Consider the following 24,531-nt stretch of genomic DNA (forward strand, 5'->3'; position numbering starts at 1 on the left):
TTATTTATAGTTTAAGCTAAGTTTTTTAATTTTTTTTTTATTTCACAGGTTAAATTTTATTTATTTGAAGGAAGTTATATTGTAACTTTAATTTAAGGTTAGGGGGTGTTAGGTTTATGGGTTAATAGTTTAATTTAGGTAGTCACGATGTGGGTGTTTGGCAGTTTAGGGGTTAATAGGTTTAGTTTGCGAGCTGCGGATTAGGGGTTAGTAGTTTTTATTTAGGTGTTTAGCGATGTGGGGGGTCGGCGGTTTAGGGGTTAATAGGTTTATTTAGTGTTAGCAATGCCGGGGGGGGGGCGGATTAGGTTAATACTTTATTTTAGTGTTGGCGATGCGGGCGGCGGATTAGGGGTTAATAGATTTATTATAGTATTTTCAATGCGGAGGATGGTGCTTTAGGGGTTAATAAGTAGTTTATGGGTATTAGTGTACTTTGTAATATTTTTGTTATGAGTTTTGTGAAACATTTTTGTTTTGCAAAATCCATAACTACTGGTCTTTGATAGCGGAATAGATTGTTGCGGTATAAGCTATAACGCTAGTGGAATAGCCTGACCGCACAACCTGTAATACGGGTGACCTGAAAATTCCACACTCAAAAGCCATTTTTTTGAGTGCGGAATGAATCGTTGTGGTATAGGTTAAAACGCTATCGATATAGCCGTACCGCCGGGACTTGTAATACAGGTGACTTTTCCACGTGCAAAGGCCAATTTTTTAGAGGTATAGCCGTACTGCAACACTTGTAATCTAGGTCAAACTTTGCAAAAAAAGTACAAAAAAAAAGATTTTTTTATATAATAATATATATGGCGGAATAGTGGCATCAAATATACCATAATGGGCCTAGATCAATACCTTAGGTCGTCTACTTTAAATTATATATATATATATATATATATATATATATATATATATATATATATATTATAGTTTTCATAGGTAAATTAAACACATAAAGGCTCTATTTCTGTTTAAGGAGTGATAGCTTTGGGTAAGTTTTTCTGTAAATATCCTGGTACCAACGGGGTTAATAAAGATGCAAAAATCTATTTATTAAAAAGAACCAAAACATTTATTTATGTAATGGAATTACCAGATTGCTGTGATGATAATCTAAATACGGAGTTCATTAGCGAGGAAAGAGAGGATGAGAGACTTGGGAAGAGGATAACGCAAGCTGAGACAGATTCAGGTCTGTGTGCAGGTGAGTGATATATGTCATAATCTGCCTGCAATTAGAGGCTTTTTATTTGCCAAAAACAATGTCAAAGCCGTGCATGCCTGCTTTTTCTGAACAAAAGGGTACCCCAGAGAAGCTTTTACAACCATTTGTCTTATGATTGCAGTAGTTGTGTGTAAATCATTTTAGTGAGAATCCCAAAGATTGAACTTTTTATTATCCAATATAATCGCATCTACCGGCAAAGCAAGGGCATGAAATATACCAAAAATCGGCCTTGATCAATACCTTGGTTTGTCTCTTAATATATATATAAAAAAACAAAAACAAAGCTCTGTTTCTGTTTAAATTGAGTGATAGCAAAAATGATAAAAAAGAAAAAATCTGGTACTTTGGGTAAGTTTTTCTCTAAAATTCCCAGTCCTTCAGGGGTTATTTAAACTCAAGAAACCTGAAGATCACATGTAATTGCCTTATTATCTACTGCTGAGGTTTATCTCAATACCCAAGAAGAAATGGGAGAATAAATATGAGTAAAGTATATGTAAATATGATTATTATTCTAGTTAGAGTAGCACTTACTAGTACCCTCACTCACACTCGGCGTATTGCTTATCTACACTTAAGGTAATCCTGAAAACCTGGCCTGTTGGGGAGGCTTGGGAATAGCTTTAAAAAACAATTTTTTTCTTTCATAATTCAGCTAGAAATTGCATTTTTAAAGAACTTTCCATTGTACGTCTATTATCCAATTTTCCTAGTTTTCTTGTTATACTTTGTTGACATGCAGGAAGGTAAGTTCAGGAGTGTGCACGTGTCCTCAGTACTATGTAGCAGCAGTTTTATAACAATGTTATACATTCACAAGAGCACTAGATGGCAGCAGTTTTATAACAATGTTATACATTCACAAGAGCACTAGATGGCAGCAGTTTTATAACAATGTTATACATTAGCAAGAGCACTAGATGGCAGCAGTTTTATAACAATGTTATACATTAGCAAGAGCACTAGATGGCAGCAGCTTTATAACAATGTTATACATTAGCAAGAGCACTAGATGGCAGCAGTTTTATAACAATGTTATACACTAGCAAGAGCACTAGATGGCAGCAGTTTTATAACAATGTTATACATTAGCAAGAGCACTAGATGACAGCAGTTTTATAACAATGTTATACATTAGCAAGAGCACTAGATGACAGCAGTTTTGCTATATTGTTATACATTAGCAAGCACACTTGATGGCAGCAGTTTTATAACAATGTTATACATTAGCAAGAGAACTGGATGGCAGCAGTTTTATAACAATGTTATACATTAGCAAGAACACTAGATGGCAGCAGTTTTATAACAATGTTGTACATTAGCAGGAGCACTAGATGGCAGCAGTTTTATAACAATGTTATACATTAGCAGGAGCACTAGATGGCAGCAGTTTTATAACAATGTTATACATTAGCAAGAGCACTAGATGGCAACAGTTTTATAACAATGTTATACATTAGCAAGAGCACTAGATGGCAACTGTTTTATAACAATGTTATACATTAGCAAGAGCACTAGATGGCAGCAGTTTTATAACAATGTTATACATTAGCAAGAGAACTGGATGGCAGCAGTTTTATAACAATGTTATACATTAGCAAGAACACTAGATGGCAGCAGTTTTATAACAATGTTATACATTAGCAGGAGCACTAGATGGCAGCAGTTTTATAACAATGTTATACATTAGCAAGAGCACTAGATGGCAGCAGTTTTATAACAATGTTATACATTCACAAGAGCACTAGATGGCAGCAGTTTTATAACAATGTTATACATTAGCAAGAGCACGTGCACATGTGCACGTTACCTATCCAGATATCTCTACAGTGCAAGTAGTGATTTTGTCTTCTTCTTGTAGATGAAAACAATGCTAAGATTTCATGTAATGAAGAACAAACAGAATATCACTGGATAAGACATATCACAGAAGCTGCAGAGCAGGAAACCTATGACACTATTATTACAGGTGAGTGTATGTGTGTGACGTGTCTGAGAGCAGTGCACAGGTGAGTGAGTGTGATGTGTCTGAGAGCAGTGCACAGGTGAGTATAAGTGTGTGACGTGTCTGAGAGCAGTGCACAGGTGAGTGAGTGTGTGACGTGTCTGAGAGCAGTGCACAGGTGAGTATAAGTGTGTGATGTGTCTGAGAGCAGTGCACAGGTGAGTGAGTGTGTGACGTGTCTGAGAGCAGTGCACAGGTGAGTGTATGTGTGTGATGTGTCTGAGAGGTGTGTGAGGGACGTGACTGAGAGGAGTGCACAGGTGAATGTATGTGTGTGATGTGTCTGAGAGCAGTGTACAGGTGAGTGAGTGTGTGCGACGTGTCTGAGAGCAGTGCACAGGTGAGTGTGTGATGTGTCTGAGCAGTGCACAGGTGAGTGTATGTGTGTGACGTGTCTGAGAGCAGTGTACAGGTGAGTGTGTGAGGGACGTGTCTGAGAGCAGGGCACAGGTGAGGGACGTGTCTGAGAGCAGGGCACAGGTGAGTGTATGTGTGTGATGTGTCTGAGAGCACAGGTGAGTGTATGTGTGTGACGTGTCTGAGAAGCAGTGCATGAGTGAGTGTGTGTGACGTGTCTGAGAGCAGTGCACAGGTGGGTGTATGTGTGTGACGTGTCAGAGCAGTGCACAGGTGAATGTATGTGTGTGATGTGTCTGAGAGCAGTGCACAGGTGAGTGTATGTGTGTGACGTGTCTGAGAAGCATTGCATGAGTGAGTGTGTGTGTGTGACGTGTCTGAGAGTAGTGCACAGGTGGGTGTATGTGTGTGACGTGTCAGAGCAGTGCACAGGTGAAGTATGTGTGTGACGTGTCAGAGCAGTGCACAGGTTGGTGTATGTGTGTGACGTGTCTGAGAGCAGTATGCAGGTAAGTGAGTGTGTTATGTGTCTAAGGGAAGCAGAGCACCGGTGAATCTACGTGTGACAAGGGATACAGGGCACAGGTAAGTGTATGTGTGTGATGTGACTGAGAGCAGTATGCAGGTAAGTGTATGTGTGTGACGTGTCTGAGAGCAGTATGCAGGTAAGTGAGTGTGTGTGTGTGTGTGACGTGTCTGAGAGCAGTATGCAGGTAAGTGTATGTGTGTGACGTGTCTGAGAGCTGTATGCAGGTAAGTGTATGTGTGTGACGTGTCTGAGAGCAGTATGCAGGTAAGTGAGTGTGTGTGTGACGTGTCTGAGAGCAGTATGCAGGTAAGTGTATGTGTGTGACGTGTCTGAGAGCAGTATGCAGGTAAGTGAGTGTGTTATGTGTCTGAGAAGTACATGTTACAAGGGATACAGGGCACAGGTGAGTGTACAATGTGTGTGACGTGTATTAGTCAATTGTAACTGTGAAACATTAAATCATTAAAACTATCAGTACATCTGAGTGTATACGGGTGATGTTTTTGAGGGACACACAACACCTGCTCCACTAAGCACAGGGAGGTTTTTATTATGGGGGAGGAAGAACTTTTTAGAGGAAAACAGGGCACTGATGAGTGTATGTGTTTCACAAATCTGAGGGCCGCAGGGCACGTGTGAATGTAACTGTGTGACATCTGAGGGGTGCAGGGCACATGTGATTGTACCTGTGTGACATGTGAGGGGTACAGGGCACGTGTGATTGTACCTGTGTGATATATCTGAGGGGTATAGAAAGAAATGTATCTACCAGCGCTACGATAAAAAATAGCCTGTGGCTCCTAAAAGCAAAATAAGGTCCCCAGCAGACCCTAAGAGAGGTAGTTAAAGCAGAAAGAAATGCTTAGGAGCGCCAAAAGATGGCAAGGCAAAGGTATTATTTAATAAAACATTAACTTAATAAAACAAATGATATCATATATTAACAGTTAAAACATCATGGATCCATGTAAAAACAAGATTAATGGTATTGCACTAATATGTGACAATGAAAAGATAAATGGAATTGCACTAATGTGTTACAATAGTTGGCAAATTCATGTGGCAGTTACACCCGGATAAATAAAAATTAAATAAATATAAAAAATCAATTGCAAATGTCCAAAATGATATGTGAAAGTTCATCAAATAGGTAATCCTGTGATATTCAATACGTGAAAATAAAAAATAAATATATAACTTGAAAAACATGTAACTTGAAAAATATGTCAAACAGGTGATTAACAGTGAAAAAGGAAAAAAGCAAAAAGGCAGTGAAAAAACTCCAAAAAAACTCCAAACAAAACAATGAAAGGTTATGTGATAATCCAATAAAAGCAATGTAAATTTAGTGTAATAATCCGATAATACTAGTGAAAGAAAAAATAAGAAGTGATCCTGAATATAATTCTTCAATTAATACCTCAGGTACATCAAATAAAAATCAATCAAGTGGTATTGGAATCCGGATTTTAACCAAGGATCCTCAAAAAGTTATTCCTGGTAACCTAAAAGTGAAAAAACAATAACATAGCGCAATAAAGTTTAAAATAAACAATAGATAACTGAAATGAAGCTCACCATAAGATGTCAACGCGTTTCGGCCCCTTATGTGGGCCTTTCTCAAGACTATGATATGGTATGGTGTGTTGGCTTCTTAAATACCTAAATGTGGCCAATCAACTGGTGGTTGTTTTGGCGCCATAAATTGCGAACTCTGAACCCAGAAGTGGTTCATGTGAACCGGAACTAAAATATCTTAGTGTATAAACATTCTATCCTAAAAAATATTCTATCCTTAAAAATATAGAAAGACATAAAAGGTATTAATATGTGTGTACAGAACTCAGAGGTCCTTCTGACTAGTAGTTTCTTATTTTCTGCTATTGGCAGTTTCGTGTGTATAAACGTATCTGTCCTAACTACCTGTTAAATGGCACTGGAAGTGTTAATATAATAACATCCGGTATTGGGCCCAATGTTGTTGAGACTATTGGGGGACACAAGGAAGTATCTTACACACACCACATCCTTTTAGTCAATAATTTCAATATGTGTCGGTCTTAACCTTTATTAATATGCCACCGGAAGTAGAGTGTTGCGGCTGTCTTAGGACAGGAAAAGTCTCTCACTTCTACGTCTCCTGGCTTAGACGTATACATACCCCTTCTGATAATGCCTCACTGGATCTGGGAGTAGTATATACATATTTTCGTCAGATCGAAAAAAACAGAAGTGACGTATTCCTACCTCCTGTCTTGTAACACACTACCGGAGATGTCAAAGTTCCCACTTGCGGTTTCTGTCTAACGATGTGTATGAAAGGACTTAACATCCTAATAATACTGGCCAATATTTCAGGATTATTAAGTGATACCAACACAGTGGTTAGGTATATATGGATATCAACTAGACGGATGATCCTATGATTAGTTAAATTATTAGAAATCATTCCGAGAACATCAATCATTAAAATAATGTAAAATATTAAAAAAGTTTCTAGAAGCTACAGTAGTTACCATTCTGAAACCGGGAAAATCGCCAGAGCAGTGCAGTAGTTATAGGCCTATATCCCTTCTCAACATTGATGCTAAATTATATGCTAAACTCCTTGCCATTAGAATCTCAAAAGGGATCACACAAATAATACATTCTGAACAAGTGGGTTTCATTCCCGGCCGCGAAGGTCCTGATGCTACTAGGCGCATTCTTGATGTCTTTGGGCTAGCATCCAGGAGAGAAGAGCCTTTTTTGGAACTCTCTCCCTGGATGCAGAAAAAGCCTTCGATAGGGTTAGATGGGACTATCTGTGGGAGACGATGAAACACTTTGGCTTCCCGGTCCCCTTTATCAAAGCTATACAGGCCCTCTACTCTTCCCCCACAGCTAGAATTAAGGGAGTGGGTTTTCATTCGGAACCTTTTTCCATAACCAACGGTACCCGTCAGGGTTGCCCTTTATCCCCCTTGCTTTTTGCCCTAGCAATTGAACCCCTGGCTCCGGCCATTAGATCTAACCCACTGGTCAAGGGCATCTCCTTAGCAGGCTCCGACCATAAAATATCTCTATACACAGATGACATCACCCTCTTCCTTACCTCCCCAACAACCTCACTTAAAGAACTCTTTAACATCATTAAGACATTTGGTGAAATCAGCTTTTACAAACTTAATGTAACAAAGACAGAGGCACTTCCCCTTAACCTCTCTACTAGGGAGCTTGGAACTCTGCAGAGCGCTTATTGCTTCCAATGGAACACTTCCTCCATAAAAGTCCTGGGAGTACACCTGGCCCCAGACATAACAACCACCATAGCTAAAAATTATACAGAAAAGCTCCCGGCCCTTCGAAGACTCCTGGATTCCTGGGAATTCAGAGAGATCTCCTGGTCGGGTAGGATCGCGGCCATTAAGATGTCTTTTTTACCAAAAAATCACCTATCTCTTCAGATGCATCCCCTATAATATCCCGAGACCAGTCCTAAACAAATTACAAAGCCTTATTACAACATATACTTGGAAAGACAGGAGACCGAGAACAGCTAGACATACCCTAGAAAGGCCTACTGACCAGGGGAGGACTTGCACTTCCCAACATTATTACATACTATAATGCAGCCAGACTTACACACTTACTCGCGTGGAACGACAAATCTCAAGCACCAGGCTGGTATCATATAGAGGCCTCTCTACTCCCACGCCATCTTATGCTCTCTGATCTGCTCTGGATCCCCTCCCACCATGGACAAACCCTGAGAGACATTCATTCCATCTTCCATGATGCCCTCCTCTTTTGGGAACAGATTCGACACACTCCCTTCATAGCACCCCACCCCTCACCCAACCTCACCCTCTCTGCAGCCATATTTGCCCTACCAGATGCACACCCAGAACTCTGGCAGCACTTGCATATTACATCTGTGACAGATTTTTATGACTCTAGCACGTGGACTTCACACCATCAGCTTTGCACTAAATTCCTAATACCTCAGAGACTACAATTTGAGGCCTTCCGGCTTAGCTCCCTACTACGCTCATGGGGCTACCCTAAGCAGCATCTTAGACCCCTCTCACTCTGGGAGCAAGCTTGGACGAAGGCCCACCTCATTAAACACCCATTATCCTTCCACTACAACCTACTGTCTAGCACTAAAGCGCAACAAAAGATCCCTCAGATTCTGGCATGGGAGAGAGAGATTGGTTTCATAGTGGACACTGCCATTTGGCACAAAAGAATCCAGATAACTAGAAAACTCTTACACTGTGCCACGTTATGGGAGTTATACTATAAGCTACTAGTGAGATGGCACCTGGTCCCATCCATATTACATAAAATTTATAGTTCACATTCCCCCATGTGTTGGAGGATGTGTGGACAGACGGGCACGCCCTTACACATATGGTGGTCTTGTCGAAAAATACAGCCGCTATGGAGAGAACTCTTTTGCACTCTTCACACCATAAACATTAATCCTCCTTATCTACCAGAAATCACCCTATTACATATACAAACACCTAATCTGAATAAGACTTCTGAGGCTTTAACAATTTATGTCTTCATGGCATTGAAATTAGCGATTGCTAGAGAATGGAAAAAAAAGAGACCTCCATCCTTCGCACAAGTACTGACAATCATCAGATACATTAGGATAATGGAACAATACTCTCACAGAGTGCTAGATAAAACAGATTCCTACAGTGACACCTGGTCTCCTTGGCTAACAATCCACCCAGAATGTGACAACTCTCCTATTCCCCCTCACACCTAAATTATCCCCTCCACCTTAATCCCAATCCTGTCCCCCCCTCTACCTACCTCCACTCCTGGGCTGACACTGTTGACATGGTTGAGAATTACCTTCATAACTCCAACGCCTTCCAAATGTTCTCTTCTAAATATTACCCTTAGACCCTTCTGACCTGATGGTGTAAATATCATTAATAATACATCCTATCTATCTCTTATCATAGAAAAATAAGACATCCTCTGGTATTAACACCAACACATATATAATGGACTGACACGCACAAGAATATAAATACAGATATTCTGGCAGTAATGTTTTAAGTAACCTGAACTGTATTAGCTGTACTCCAAACTTTTCAAATGATTGTAAGTGCAGTCCATGGTATACTGGACAATGTTGTGTATGTTAACATTTTTGTTTTACTTTATAAATGTCTTAATAAAAAAACAAAATTAAAAAAAAAATATATATATATATTAAAAAAGGATATATGAGACAACCACATTAATAATATAACATGTTTGTGCAAATAAGCAAATTGACCCAATGGGACAAAATTAACTTAGAACTTGATATAAAAGAGGAAATGTGAGTGATTAAAATAGTATATGAAAAAAGGATTTGGAAGACATCCACTTTTACAATAAAAACATGTTTGTGCAAATGAGCATACTGATGCAACTAAGCGTATAAACAAAGCGAACATCATGGGACATAGTTTCGTTTCAATAGAAACCAACATAGAACTGAAAAAAGAGGAGATAAATAAAATCAATGAATAATACAGAATCCTAAATCACTATCATTGTGACTATTAGATCTATTCTATTCTAGCCTAGCTAGTATGAAAATACATGCTACCTGTCAATGGATATAAATGTCACTAAGGTGATAAAGTGTTAAATACATACTCTGTAAGTTTAAAAATATAAAATTTATATAAGACCTTTATAAAAATAGGGATAGAGTGTCTCTGATGTTTATTTGAGGTGTAACAGATGTGCTAAATCCTCCTTATTATTCAATCCTCTAGGGTATAAACAGTCGAGGTCAAAAATACATTTGGATTCAGAAGTCAGCAATTTCTTTTCAAAATCTCCACCTCTCCAATTAGGTGTTATTACTTGAATACCAAAGTAACTGAAATCTTTTTGTTTACCATGGTGCTGTGTAGCAAAGTGTTTGTAAAGTGGGGTTTCGGTGTTATTATGTTTGATCTGGAGCAGATGCTCACAGATCCCATCTCTCAAATATCTCGAAGTTTGGCCCACATATTGTAGCCCACAGCTACATTGAATAACGTATATGACTCCTTTGCTGCTGCACCTAATTAGATCTTTGATCTCGTATTTTGTTCCTGAGTTGTGGGAGGTGAAATTTTTGATTTTAATCCCCCTTTTACATGCTTTACATGTGGTACAGGGAAAAAAGCCTTTGACATTCCTCCCAAAGACATCTTTAACCCTTAAATGTGTCCCACGAGGAACACTAGGCGATAGTATATTTTTCAGATTGTCAGTTTTTCGATAGAGGAATCTTGGCTTGTTGCTCAATTTTTCTCCTATGATCTCATCGTCTTTGAGTAATGGCCAATGTTTCTCTATGATTTTTTCAGTTCTATGTTGGTTTCTATTGAAACGAAACTATGTCCCATGATGTTCGCTTTGTTTATACGGTTTAGTTGCATCAGTATGCTCATTTGCACAAACATGTTTTTATTGTAAAAGTGGATGTCTTCCATATCCTTTTTTCATATACTATTTTAAGCACTCACATTTCCTCTTTTATATCAAGTTCTAAGTTAATTTTGTCCCATTGGGTCAATTTGCTTATTTGCACAAACATGTTATATTATTAATGTGGTTGTCTCATATATCCTTTTTTAATATTTTTAATATTTTACATTATTTTAATGATTGATGTTCTCGGAATGATTTCTAATAATTTAACTAATCATAGGATCATCCGTCTAGTTGATATCCATATATACCTAACCACTGTGTTGGTATCACTTAATAATCCTGAAATATTGGCCAGTATTATTAATACTGGCCAATACTGGCAAGTGGGAACTTTGACATCTCCGGTAGCGTGTTACAAGACAGGAGGTAGGAATACGTCACTTCCGTTTTTTTCGATCTGACGAAAATATGTATATTCTACTCCCAGATCCAGTGAGGCATTATCAGAAGGGGTATGTATACGTCTAAGCCGGGAGACGTAGATGTGAGAGACTTTTCCTGTCCTAAGACAGCCGCAATACTCTACTTCCGGTGGCATATTAATAAAGGTTAAGACCGACACATATTGAAATTATTGACTAAAAGGATGTGGTGTGTGTAAGATACTTCCTTGTGTCCTCCAATAGTCTCAACAACATTGGGCCCAATACCGGATTTTATTATATTAACACTTCCGGTGCCATTTAACAGGTAGTTAGGACAGATACGTTTATACACACGAAACTGCCAATAACAGAAAATAAGAAACTACTAGTCAGAAGGACCTCTGAGTTCTGTACACACATATTAATACCTTTTATGTCTTTCTATATTTTTAAGGATAGAATGTTTATACACTAAGAGATATTTTAGTTCCGGTTCACATGAACCACTTCCGGTTCAGAGTTCGCAATTTATGGCGCCAAAACAACCACCAGTTGATTGGCCACATTTAGGTATTTAAAAAGCCAACACACCATACCATATCATAGTCTTGAGAAAGGCCCACATAAGGGGCCGAAACGCGTTGACATCTTATGGTGAGCTTCATTTCAGTTATTTATTGTTTATTTTAAACTTTATTGCGCTATGTTATTGTTTTTTCACTTTTAGGTTACCAGGAATAACTTTTTGAGGATCCTTGGTTAAAATCCGGATTTCAATACCACTTGATTGATTTGTATTTGATGTACCTGAGGTATTAATTGAAGAATTATATTCAGGATCACTTCTTATTTTTTCTTTCACTTGTATTATCAGATTATTACACTAAACTTACATTGCTTTTATTGGATTATCACATAACCTTTCATTGTTTGTTTTTTTTGGAGTTTTTTTTTGGAGTTTTTTCACTGCCTTTTTGCTTTTTTCCTTTTTCACTGTTAATCACCTGTTTTACATATTTTTCAAGTTACATATTTTTCAAGTTATATATTTATTTTTTATTTTCACGTATTGAATATCACAGGATTACCTATTTGATGAACTTTCACATATCATTTTGGACTTTTTAACTTTGGACATTTGCAATTGATTTTGTATATTTATTTAATTTTTATTTATCCGGGTGTAACTGCCACATGAATTTGCCAACTATTGTAACACATTAGTGCAATTCCATTTATCTTTTCATTGTCACATATTAGTGCAATACCATTAATCTTGTTTTTACATGGATCCATGATGTTTTAACTGTTAATATATGATATCATTTGTTTTATTAAGTTAATGTTTTATTAAATAATACCTTTGCCTTGCCATCTTTTGGCGCTCCTAAGCATTTCTTTCTGAAATATCTGAGGGGTGCAGGGCACGTATGATTGTACCTGTGTGATATATCTGAGGGGTGCAGGGCACGTGTGATTGTACCTGTGTGATATATCTGAGGGGCACAGGGCATGTGTGATTGTACCTGTGTGACATATCTGAGGGGTGCAGAACACAGGTGAGTGTAGATGTGTCAGTGAAATCTTACAATTTCCTTAATGGAACACTAAACCCATATTTTTTTTATTTCATGATTCAGACAGAGCAGTAATTTTAAGCAACTTTCTATTTTACTCCTATTATCAATTTTTTTTCTTTTTTATCTTGCTATCTTTATTTGAAAAAGCAGGAATCTAAGCTAAGGAGTCGTCCCATTTTTGGTTTAGCACTCTGGATAGCGCTTGCTGATTGGTAGCTACATTTAAGCCACCAAACAGCAAGCGAAACCCAGTTGCTGATCCAAAAATAGGCCGGCTCCTTAGCTTTGTTTCCTGCTTTTTCAAATAAAGATTTGAAGAGAGAGAAAAAATTGATAATAGGAGTAAATTACAAAGTTGCCTAAAATTGCTGCTCTATCTGAATCATGAAAGAAAACAATTGGGTTTAGTGTCCCTTTAAGCAGAGGTAAAAGCTTTGACTATATTTATGTCATCTATACAGGTGATGTTAAGACTGAAGTCGTACTTAACGCTGAACAAACCAATGATCTGTATTTAAATAGCCAACTGGAATCTGTGAAACAGAAAAACAGCGATGATATTGGTACAGGTGAGTGAGTGTTGTGTCTGAGAGATACAGATCCCCTGCTCTACTAAGCACAGGCACTAAACACACAATGCATTTCATTCACCGCCCTCTAATCATTGGTGCTGCGATTATAGAACCGAGGTTACGCTGCAGGTATGGGAAGGAGAGTTGTTGCACGTTTGCAATAGGTCAGCGCTGCAATATAGTGAACGATTTCAACATGGCGGCACCTTCTACTAGAGGGAGGCGGGATATTGCCTCAATACTATGCTTCTAAAATGTATTTAGTGTTGTATGACCCTCTGAAGGGGAGGGAGACTGTGATAGCCCCTATCCCACTGTAAAACACATAGATAAAAGCTCCCCTCTTATTGGTAGATACATTGTGACATAAAATGTCATAAAACCCAATGATTTTCTTCCATGATTCAGATATAAAATACAATTTAAACAACTTTCTAATTTTACTTCTATTATCACATTTTCTTTGCTTCTTATCCTTTGTTGAAAAGCAGGGATGTAAGTTCAGGAGAGTGAATGTGTCTGCAGCAGTATATGGCAGCAGTTTTGCTACAATGTTATACATTAGCAAGAGCACTAGATGGCAGCAGTTTTTCTACAATGTTATACATTAGCAAGAGCACTAGATGGCAGCAGTTTTATATCAATGTTATACATTAACAAGAGCACTAGATGGCAGCAGTTTTATAACAATGTTATACATTAGCAAGAGCACTAGATGGCAGCAGTTTTATAACAATGTTATACATTAGCAAGAGCACTAGATGGCAGCAGTTTTATAACAATGTTATTATTATTATCGGTTATTTGTAGAGCGCCAACAGGAGGAGTACAACAAAACAATTATAGGGTAGAGGGCCCTGCCAATAGTTGCACTGTTGTAGTCAGCTCTTAAGAAGGTGATCTACAAACAGCTGGACTATTAGGCTTACATGCTAAGAGGGTTCAGGGGATTGCAGTGGAGGAGAGGAACTGGTATTAGGAAAGGTTAGTGTAGGTTGTATGCGTCCCTGAACAGCAGAGTCTTTAGGGAGCACTTGAAGCTTTTAAAACTAGAAGAGAGTCTTGTGGAGCGAGGCAGAGAGTTCCATAAGATGGGAGCCAGTCTGGAGAAGTCTTGTAAACGGGAGTGTGATGAGGTGACAAGAGAGGAGGAGAGTAGGAGGTCATGAGCAGAGCGAAGGGGACGGGAGGGAGAGTATCTGGAGATAAGGTCTGAGATGTAGGGGGGAGCAGTGCAGTTGAGGGCTTTGTATGTCAGAGTGAGAGTTTTGTGTTTGATCCTAGAGGCAAGAGGGAGCCAGTGAAGGGATTGGCAGAGAGGCGCAGCAGATGAAGAGCGACATGTAAGGAAGATGAATCTGGCAGAGGCATTCAATATGGATTGTAAAGGAGCTAGGCGGCAGGTGGGGAGACCAGAGAGGACAGAGTTGCAGTAATCAAGGCTGGAAAGAATGAGAGAGTGGATTAAAATCTTAGTTGTGTCTTGTGTAAGGAAGTGTCTAATTTTAGAGATGTTTTTAAGGTGGAAGCGGCAGGCTTTAGCCAATGACTGAATGTGAGGAGTGAAGGAAAGATCTGAGTCGAATGTGACCCCGAGACATCGGGCGTGCGGGGTAGGGGTAATGATGGCGTTGTCGACAGTTATAGAGATATTGGGGGTGGAGATTTTGGAAGAAGGGGGGAAAATGAGGAGCTCAGTTTTGGAGAGATTTAGCTTGAGGTAGTGAGAGGACATCCAGGAAGAGATGTGAGAAAGACAGTTAGTGACACGGGTTAGCAAGGAAGGAGATAGTTCTGGTGCAGAGAAGTAGATTTGGGTGTCATCGGCATAGAAATGATATTGGAAACCGTGGGACTTAATTAGGGAACCTAGTGATGATGTATAGATTGAGAAGAGAAGGGGACCGAGGACAGAGCCTTGCGGTACTCCGACAGAAAGTGGTGACGGGGCGGAGGAGGCCCCAGAGAAGGCTACACTGAAGGTACGGTTTGACAGATAGGAAGAGAGCCACGAAAGGGCTGTGTCACAGATGCCGAAGGATTGGAGGGTTTGGAGCAGAAGAGGGTGGTCGACAGTGTCAAAGGCTGCGGACAGATCAAGGAGGATAAGCAGAGAGAAGTGGCCTTTTGATTTAGCTGTAAGTAGGTCGTTGGTGACCTTAACAATAGCTGTCTCTGTTGAGTGATAGGGACGAAATTCAGATTGCAGCGGGTCAAGAAGGGAGTTTAACGTAAGGAAATGGGATAGGCGTGCATATACTAGTTTTTCGAGAAGCTTAGAAGCAAGAGGGAGGAGGGAAATTGAGCGGTAGTTGGATGGGGAGGTAGGATTAAGGGAAGGTTTTTTGAGGATAGGTGTGACCAGCGCATGTTTCATTGATGAGGGAAATGTACCAGTGCTGAGGGAGAGGTTGAAAGTGTGTGTTAGTATAGGGGTAAGGGTAGCAGAGAGAGAGGGGATCAACTGTGAGGGGATAGGGTCAAGGGGACAGGTAGTGAGGTGAGAGCGTAGTATAAGTGCTGAAACTTCATCCTCAGTAACAGGGGAGAATGAACTAAGTTTCAGGTTATGAGGGTTGTGGGTGAGTGGGAGTATTTGAGGGGGGGAGAGAATGGAATTGTGTTGAGAGCTGATTTCATGTCTGATGGAGTCAATTTTGTTAATGAAGTAACTGGCAAAGTCTTGGGCTGACAGAGAAGTTGTATTAGGAAGTGGGGGAGGGCGGAGGAGAGTATTGAAAGTGGAGAACAGACGTTTTGGGTTTGAAGAAAGATTAGAGATAAGAATAGAGAAGTAGTGTTGTTTGTGGGGATTAAGGGCAGAGTAGTAGGAGTTCAAGATGAATTTGTAATGAAGAAAATCAGCTGAACTCCGTGATTTTCTCCAATGCCGTTCAGCAGTACGGGAACATCTGCGTAGGTACCGTGTCAGAGGAGTATGCCAGGGCTGGGGATGAGTGTGTGATTTCCTAGCAGTGGTAAGGGGGGCGAGATTGTCAAGGACGGATATAAGGGTGGAATTATAGTGGCAGATAGATTGTTCAGGGCAGGAAAAGGTGGAGAAGGATGAGAGGAGCGGTTGAAGGGAATTAGCAAGCTGATCTAAAGACCTAATGCTTCTGTGAAGTTTGGTGTGAGGAGTAGAAGGTGGGAGAGTTGTAGGAAGGGATGATATGTTGCAGGTAAGGAGATGGTGGTCAGAAAGAGGAAAAGGGGAGTTTGAGAAGTTTGAGAGAGTGCATCGATAGCTAAAGATCAGGTCAAGGGAGTGACCGTCTTTGTGAGTGGGAGAATCAGTCCATTGTGACAGACCGAAAGAGGAAGTGAGTTGCAGAAGTTGTTTAGCAGATGAGGCAGTGGGATTGTTAAGGGGGATGTTGAAGTCGCCAAGAATGAGGGCAGGGGTGTCTGAGGAAAGGAAGTAGGGTAGCCAGGCAGCCAAGTGATCTAGAAATTGAGTTGTGGAGCCAGGGGGTCGGTATATGACTGCAACACGTACATAGAGAGGGGAGAATAAGCTAATCATGTGGGTTTCGAATGAGGGAAAAGTGAGGGAAGAGATAGGGTGTATTTGTTGAAAGGTGCAACGAGAGGAAAGTAAAAGCTGTTCTCCAGAAGGCTACCTGTAGAAAGTTATTTGGCAATTGCAGGAGTTAAGTGAGAAGGTCTGTGTTGTTTTTTTTTCTGTGTTCTGAGATAGACTGTGTAAAGGGAGAGAGATAAATTGGTTAATGATGGTCCAGAGAAAGTGTGTTAAAATGAGTGGGAGGGTACATTTATGGACATTTTAAGCTAAGGGTCAATCATGCAGAAAATGTTATACATTAGCAAGAGCACTAGATGGCAGCAGTTTTATAACAATGTTATACATTAGCAAGAGCACTAGATGGCAGCAGTTTTATAATGTTATACATTAGCAAGAGCACTAGATGGCAGCAGTTTTATAACAGTGTTATACATTAGCAAGAGCACTAGATGGCAGCAGTTTTATAATGTTATACATTAGCAAGAGCACTAGATGACAGCAGTTTTATAATAATGTTATACATTAGCAAGAGCACTAGATGGCAGCAGTTTTATAATAATGTTATACATTAGCGATAGCACTATATGGCAGCAGTTTTATAACAATGTTATACATTAGCAAGAGCACACTAGATGCCAGCAGTTTTATAACAATGTTATACATTAGCAAGAGCACTAGATGGTAGCAGTTTTATAACAATGGTATATATTAGCAAGAGCACTAGATGGCAGCAGTTTTATAACAATGTTATACATTAGCAAGAGCACTAAATGGCAGCACTATTTCCTGTCATGTTGTACTCCAGGCATGTGCACGCTATATATCTCTTCAACAAAGAATTACATGAGACAAAACAAATTTTGATAACTGAAGTAAATAGGAAACTTTTAAAAATTGTATTCTCTATCTGAATCATTTAGGTTTCATGTCCCTTTAATTCTCTTAATATCCTTTGTTGAAGGAGTAGCAATGCACTACTGGGAGATAGCTGAACATATTTGGTGAGCTAATGATATATGTTCAGCTATGAATCAACAGCTAGCTCCCAGTAGCGCATTACTGCTCCTGAACAAGCCTAGGTATGTTCTTCAACAATGGATACCAAAAGATTTTAGAAAATGCTATAATAAAAATGAAAGTGAAAGTTGTTTTTTTTTACATTGTATACACTATCTGAATTATTAAAGTTTTATTACAACTTTAATCTCCCTTTAAAGGGACATGCAACTCAATTTTGTTTTGTTTTTTGTTTCATTATTCAGATTGAACACCAATTTTTAAACAACTTTTCATTTTCTTCCATCATAAATTTTGCTTCATTTTCTTGGCATCCTTTCTTGAAGCAGGGGAAATGCCCTACTTGGAAGTTTATGTCCCTTTAATTTCTAAGGATATCTGACATTATCATCAAGTATTACATGTTAATGTACTACAGAGAGCTGCAAGTGTTAGGTATGTAGGTAATAATATAAATGTGAGTATTTAGTAGCACTCACACTAACCATATTGTTCACTTATACTTCAAATAATCAAAAATTTGGGGTTTAGTATCTCTTTAATTCTGATTTCATGATTCAAATAGAGCAGCAATTTTAAGCAACTTTCTAATTTACTCCAATTATCAGTTTTTCTTCGTTTTCTTGCTATCTTAATTTAAGAAGTAGGAATGTAACGCTTAGGAGCCGCCCTATTTTAGGTTCCGCACCCTGGATAGTGCTTGCTTATTGGTGGCTACATTTAACAAACCAATCGGCAAGCATAACCCAGGTTCTGTACCAAAAATGGTCTGGCTCTCAATCTTGTGTGTGTTAACAATCTCAGCTGTGTTTGATCCAGAAAGATTGTGATCATTTTGCTAATGGAAAAAAGAGCGGTTACTATTTTTCCAGCATTGGAAACAAAATACAGAGTTATAGGAATTAACCTCATTGTGATTAACTTACCCTTAAAGGGACAGTAAAGTTAAAAAATATATATATTTCATGATTTAAATAGGGCAGGTAATTTTAAACAACTTTCCAATTTACTTTTATTACCAGTTTTGCTTTGTTCTCTTGGTATTCTTAGTTAAAAGCTAAATCTAGGAGGTTCATGTGCTAATTTCTTAGACCTTGAAGACTGCCTCTAATCTGAAAGCATTTTGACAGTATTTCACCACTAGAGAGCGTTGGTTCATGTGTTTCATATAGATAACATTGAACTCAGGCACGTGAAGCTCCTAGGAGTCAGCATTGATTGGCTAAAAATGCATGTCTGTCAAAAGAACTGAAATAAGGGGCAGTTTGCAGAGGCTTAGATACAAGGTAATCACAGAGGTAAAAAGTATATTATTATAACTGTGTTGGTTATGCAAAATTGGGGAATGGGTAATAAAGGAATTATCTACCTTTTTTAAACAAAAATTCTGGTGTTAACTGTCCCTTTAATTAATTGGTGACTTTTTAAAAAAACTCCTCAAAGGTTTTTTTTGTTTTTAATGAAATTAGTAATAGTTTTGTATCTTAAAACATAAACTTAAAGGGACAGTCTACTCCTTAATTTTTATTGTTTAAAAAAGGTAGATCTCTTTATTACCCAGTTTTGCATAACGAACACGATTATAATAATACACTTCTTACCTCTGTGATTACCTTGTATCTAAGCCTCTGCAGACTGCCCCCTTATCTCAGTGCTTTTAACAGACTTGCATTTTTGCCAATCAGTGCTGACTCATAAATAACTGTACCGGAGTGAGCACAATGTTATCTGTTTGGCACACATTAACTAGCGCTGTATAGCTGTGAAAAATTGTCAAAATACACTGAGATAAGAGGCGGGCTTCAAAGGTTTAGAAATTGGCATATGAGCTTACCATGAGAAAAAAGCAAATTTGATGATAAAAGTAAATTGCAAAGTTGCCTGCCCTATCTGAATCATGAAAGTTTTAAAGGACCACTCAATGCAGTAGAATTACATAATTAAAGGGACACTGAACCCAAATTTTTTCTTTCGTGATTCAGATAGAGCATTAAATTTTAAGCAACTTTCTAATTTACTCCTATTATCAAATTTGTATTCATTCTCTTGGAATCTTTATTTGAAATTCAAGAATGTAAGTTTAGATGTCGGCCCATTTTTGGTGATCAACCTGGGTTGTTTTTGCTGATTGGTAGATAAATTCATCCACCAGTAAAAAAAAGTGCCTTTTTCAAATAAAGATAGCAAGAGAACGAAGAAATTGATAATAGGAGTAAATTAGAAAGTTGCTAAAAAATGCATGCTCTATCTGAATCACGAAAGAAAAAAATTGGGTTCAGTGTCCCTTTAACAGGTGCATTATAAAAAAGACAATGCAATAACACTTACTCTGAATTTCAAATAAGTAGTAGATTTTTTTTTCTTCTGACAAATGTATTTTTCCTCCCATTTTCCAGCCCCTTGAATCATGTGACAGACATCAGCCAATCACAGACTAGTATACGTATACCCTTTGAGCTTGTGCACATTCTCAGTAGGATCTTGTTCCCCAGAAAGTGTGAATATAAAGACTGTGCATGACTTGATAATGGAAGTAAAACTGCTGCTCTTTTTGAATCATAAAAGTTTTATTTTGACTTGAGTGTCCCTTTAATTTTGGCTAGGCTGTCCCTTTAAGTTCCTGCATGGTAGCAATGGTCTTTAAAATAACTGAACAGCCTTACTATTTAATAGTAAATAATTTTACTTGGAGATTGTTCTGTCCTGACAACAGGGGTACACTTGCAATAGTACTCGGAAATGGAAGTCATTTATTAGAAATGTGTTTATTATGAACTTACATAAAGCAGTAATCAACTTAAAGGTGATGATTAAACTGTAAACGTTGCTTCTCTTCTAATTTCGAATAAGGCATTATTAGCATACAATAGTAAGCAGTATAACGGTTATGGCCAGATACAGCATCACCATGCAGCAGATGTGACAGGTGTTTTCCCTCTCAGATATTCACACACTTCTCCTTCAATCAATCCTACCGCCTTGTAACACATCTAAAAATTAAACAGTTTAGCAGGAGTGTCTATGTGTTATGTCAATCATATTGTGTAGCAATTGTGTTAGTTAACTAAGAGCTTTACTCAAAATAAAATGAATATTCTCACAGACAGTGCCCCGCATTGGAATGTGACCCCCCTTCTCCTTCAGATAAGACACTGCCATGAGAACAGAAAGTAAAAGCAGTGAACCAGTGTAACCGTAATCTATTTCTAAAAGGCAATTTCTCTTAAAAGCATATATGTGCTAAAATATGTGTAATTTACTAATTAAATGTATGCATAATATATATATATATATATATATATATATATATATATATATATATATATATATATATGTTGTAATATAATCTGCTATAATACATTGATTATTGATTTCATTATTTGTGTTTCCCATCCCTTACAGAGATTAAAATTAAACGGACATAATACCTATATGCGTTATCACTTGAAAGTAATGCAGCATATCTGTCAAAACCTGACAAGAAAATATCACCTAAACATTTCTATGTAAATATAGTTTACCTCAAAATTCTGTCAGCTCACCAGAGTAAGTACTACTCTCTTTACTGCCATCTGCATGGTAAAAAAAACAAGCAAAAAAACAAGCAAAAAAACAGCCAATCGGCTTCATCAGTTCTAAAGAGTTCACAGTTTGCCTTACTGTGATTTCATGGGATTCGGGGAAATCTTGTGAGATTTCATAGTAAACTTTCTTAAACTGAGGAGGGAAATAAAGTGACTGTGCTGCACATACCAGATGTACGCTCCCTTGCAAGTCCTGTGACTAGCATCCTGATTGGATTCTTAAAGTCCCCTTATAATTGGATGTTGCTATTGAGGTAAAATAACTTCCTTTTTTACTTGGAGGTGTTTAGATGATATTTTCTAGGCAGCTTTTTACAGATATGTTGCAACACTTTAAAGTGCTTTAAACTTTCGGTATCATGTCCCTTTAAAAATACAGATTTCATCCACAACATTCAAAATGTCCATTCAATGTCAATTTTGTAATGAGCCAACATATATTTTCTTTTTTCAAGCTAATGCACTAGAGAAATCTATTTTCAGTTTAGTAAAAGTTGCTTTAACGTTAAAGGGACAGTCAAGTCCAAAATAAACTTTCAGGATTCAGATAGGGCATGTAATTTTAAACAACTTTCCAATTTACTTTTATCACCAATTTTGCTTTGTTTTCTTGGTAGCTAAACCTAGGTAGGCTCATATGCTAATTTCTTAGACCTTAAAGGCCGCCTCTCATGTGAATGGATTTTGACAGTTTTCACCACTAGAGGGCGCTAGTTCATGTGTTTCATATAGATAACATTGAGCTCATGCACGTGAAGTTACCTAGGAGTAAGCGCTGATTGGCTAAAATGCAAGTGACAAAAGAACCAAACTAAGGGGGCAGTTTGCAGAGGCTTAGATACAAGGTAGTCACAGAGGTAAAAAGTGTATTTATATAACTGTGCTGGTTTTGCAAAACTGGGTAATGGGTAATAAAGGGATTATCTATCTTTCTAAACGACAAACATTCTGGTGTTGACTGTCCCTTTACACACTGCATTTCCCCACCTCCCTTTAGTAAGGGGTGCTGCCATGTTGAAATCTGTCCTTCACTACATTCCAGTGCTGATATGTTTGCACGTGTGCAGAAACTCTCCTTCAGATACCTGCAGTGTAACCCAGGTTCCAAAATGGCCGCACCAATGATTTAGAGCGGGTTGCATGAAATGTGTTTAGTATTTGGAGTCCTTTTAAAGGGACACTCAAGTCAAAATAAACCTTTATGATTCAGAAAGAGCAGCAGTTTTAAGACACTTTCTAGTTAAAGGGACATTAAACCCAACATTTTTCTTTCATGATTGAGACAGAGAATACAATTTTAAACAAAATTCCAATTTACTTATATTATCTAATTTGCTTCAATATTTAGATATCCTTTGTTAAAGAAATAGCAATGCACATGGGTGAGCCAATCACACGAGGCAAATATGTGCAGCCACCAATCAGAATCTACTGAGCCTATCTAGATATGCTTTTTAGGAAGGAATATCAAGAGAATGAAGCAAATTAGATAACAGAAGTATATTACAAAGTTGTTTAAAATTGTATTCTCTATCTGAATTATGAAAGAGAAAATTTGGGTTTAATGTCCCTTTAACTTCCATTATCAAACGGAACAGTCTTGCACAGTCTTTTTATATTCACACTTACACACACTGGGGAACAAGATCCTACTGCGCGTGTGCAAAAGCTCACAAGGTATACGTATACTAGTCTGTGATTGGCTGATGTCCGTCACATAATACAGGGGGGCAGGCAAGACACTGCAAAATATTACAGATATCTACCCTGGCTTCAGCTATACTGTCAAGACCCGTTTTAATGAGTAGTACACCGAGGGGCATCATTAGAAAACCTGGGTGGGTTTCCCAGATATTTAAAATGAGTTGAATCACAGAAAATCTGTTTCTATTATCACGTTAATTTCTCCATTTCAATTGGCTGCAATTACTATAAAGTTACTCGGGTTTTTTTATTCTCTCCCATAATGCTTTTCATGGTTTTTGCTGCTGGCAAATAAGGGCTGACATCATAGTCGCATTCAGATCTCTGTATTCATTTTACACCCCTGTGGGATAAGGCTAACAAGACCCATGGTGTTGGTTTTAATTTTGGCAATCATGTTAACATATCTTAAAATCTTTCTAATAGGTGCACGTTTGTAACTAATGTGCAGTCCATTGACCTTTAAAGGGACACTAAACCCAATGTTTTTCTTTCATGATTCAGAGCAGCAATTTTAAGCAACTTTCTAATTTTCTCCTATAATATTTTTTTTTCCGTTCTCTTGCTATCTTTATTTGAAAAGCAGGAATGTAAAGTTTAGGAGCCAGCACATTTTTAGCTTAGCACCCTGGATAGCTCTTGCTTATTGTTGGCTACATTTTGCTTACATTCCTGCTATTCAAATAAAGATACCAAGAGAATGAAGAGAAATTGATAATAGGAGTAAATTAGAAAGTTGCTTAAAGTGAATGTAAACTTTCATGAATTAGTGCCCGGTTTTTAAAATACTATTAAAAACAGGGGCACTTTCATTCATGAAAGTTTGCATTGCAGCGTATTTTACAAATACTTACATTTCTCTTCAGGAAAGCCGGATCGGCAATCCCCTGCCCGCTTCTCATGCTGTACTTACACAGCAATGACGAAATCGTCTTCCTTCAATCACGGCGTGGCCTCACGAGATGGACGCTCTGGGGAGGAAGCCATGATTGGAGAAATCAGGTTTCATCATTGCTGACGCAGGTACAGAAGAGCTGCGGGTGCGGGATCCGGCTTTGCTGAAGAGAAAGGTAAGTATTTTTAAAAATATACTGCAATGTAAACTTTCATGAATGAAAGTGCCTGTTTTTAATAGTATTTTTAAAAACCGGGCACTAATTCATGAAAGTTTACATTCACTTTAAAATTGCTGCTCTATCTGAATAATGAAAGGAAAAAATGTGGGTTTAGTATCCCTTTATTAAAGGGTTAGAAATTGATTCCCATGTGAACCTAATTAAAATATTCTATTATAATAACGATTATAAATGTAATCATTTAAAATATTTTTTTTTAATTAAAATAAACTTTCACATACCTTAAGGTTAAGGTTAAATTGTCATGAAATGTGCGGTAATGACCGCCCATAAAATCAGGCATGGCTCATCTAATCCAGCATCCGCCCCCCATCCAATGGCAAAGTGGCTGGGCACCTTAATTTAAATATTAGATTCAGTCAGCATCGCATGCGCAGTACTGACGTTAAAGCACAGCTGTTCACAGCTTATTCACCCTATTGGTTGACGGGGCAGC

At 38.1% G+C, this 24,531-nt stretch overlaps 1 protein-coding gene across 2 annotated transcripts in view; it reads left to right on the forward strand.

The window, feature by feature from the left end:
• Window positions 1–24,531, forward strand: part of LOC128666778 (oocyte zinc finger protein XlCOF7.1-like) — a 98,517-nt gene that overhangs the window by 69,514 nt on the left and 4,472 nt on the right. For both annotated transcript variants that reach the window (XM_053721569.1, XM_053721568.1), the window contains exons 7-9: window positions 1,103–1,210; window positions 3,096–3,203; window positions 13,018–13,125. In XM_053721569.1, coding sequence (XP_053577544.1) covers window positions 1,103–1,210; window positions 3,096–3,203; window positions 13,018–13,125 — 324 coding nt within the window. The remainder of the gene's footprint in view (window positions 1–1,102; window positions 1,211–3,095; window positions 3,204–13,017; window positions 13,126–24,531) is intronic.

The sequence above is a fragment of the Bombina bombina genome, chromosome 7 (assembly GCF_027579735.1).
Source record: "Bombina bombina isolate aBomBom1 chromosome 7, aBomBom1.pri, whole genome shotgun sequence".
Lineage (NCBI taxonomy): Eukaryota > Metazoa > Chordata > Amphibia > Anura > Bombinatoridae > Bombina > Bombina bombina.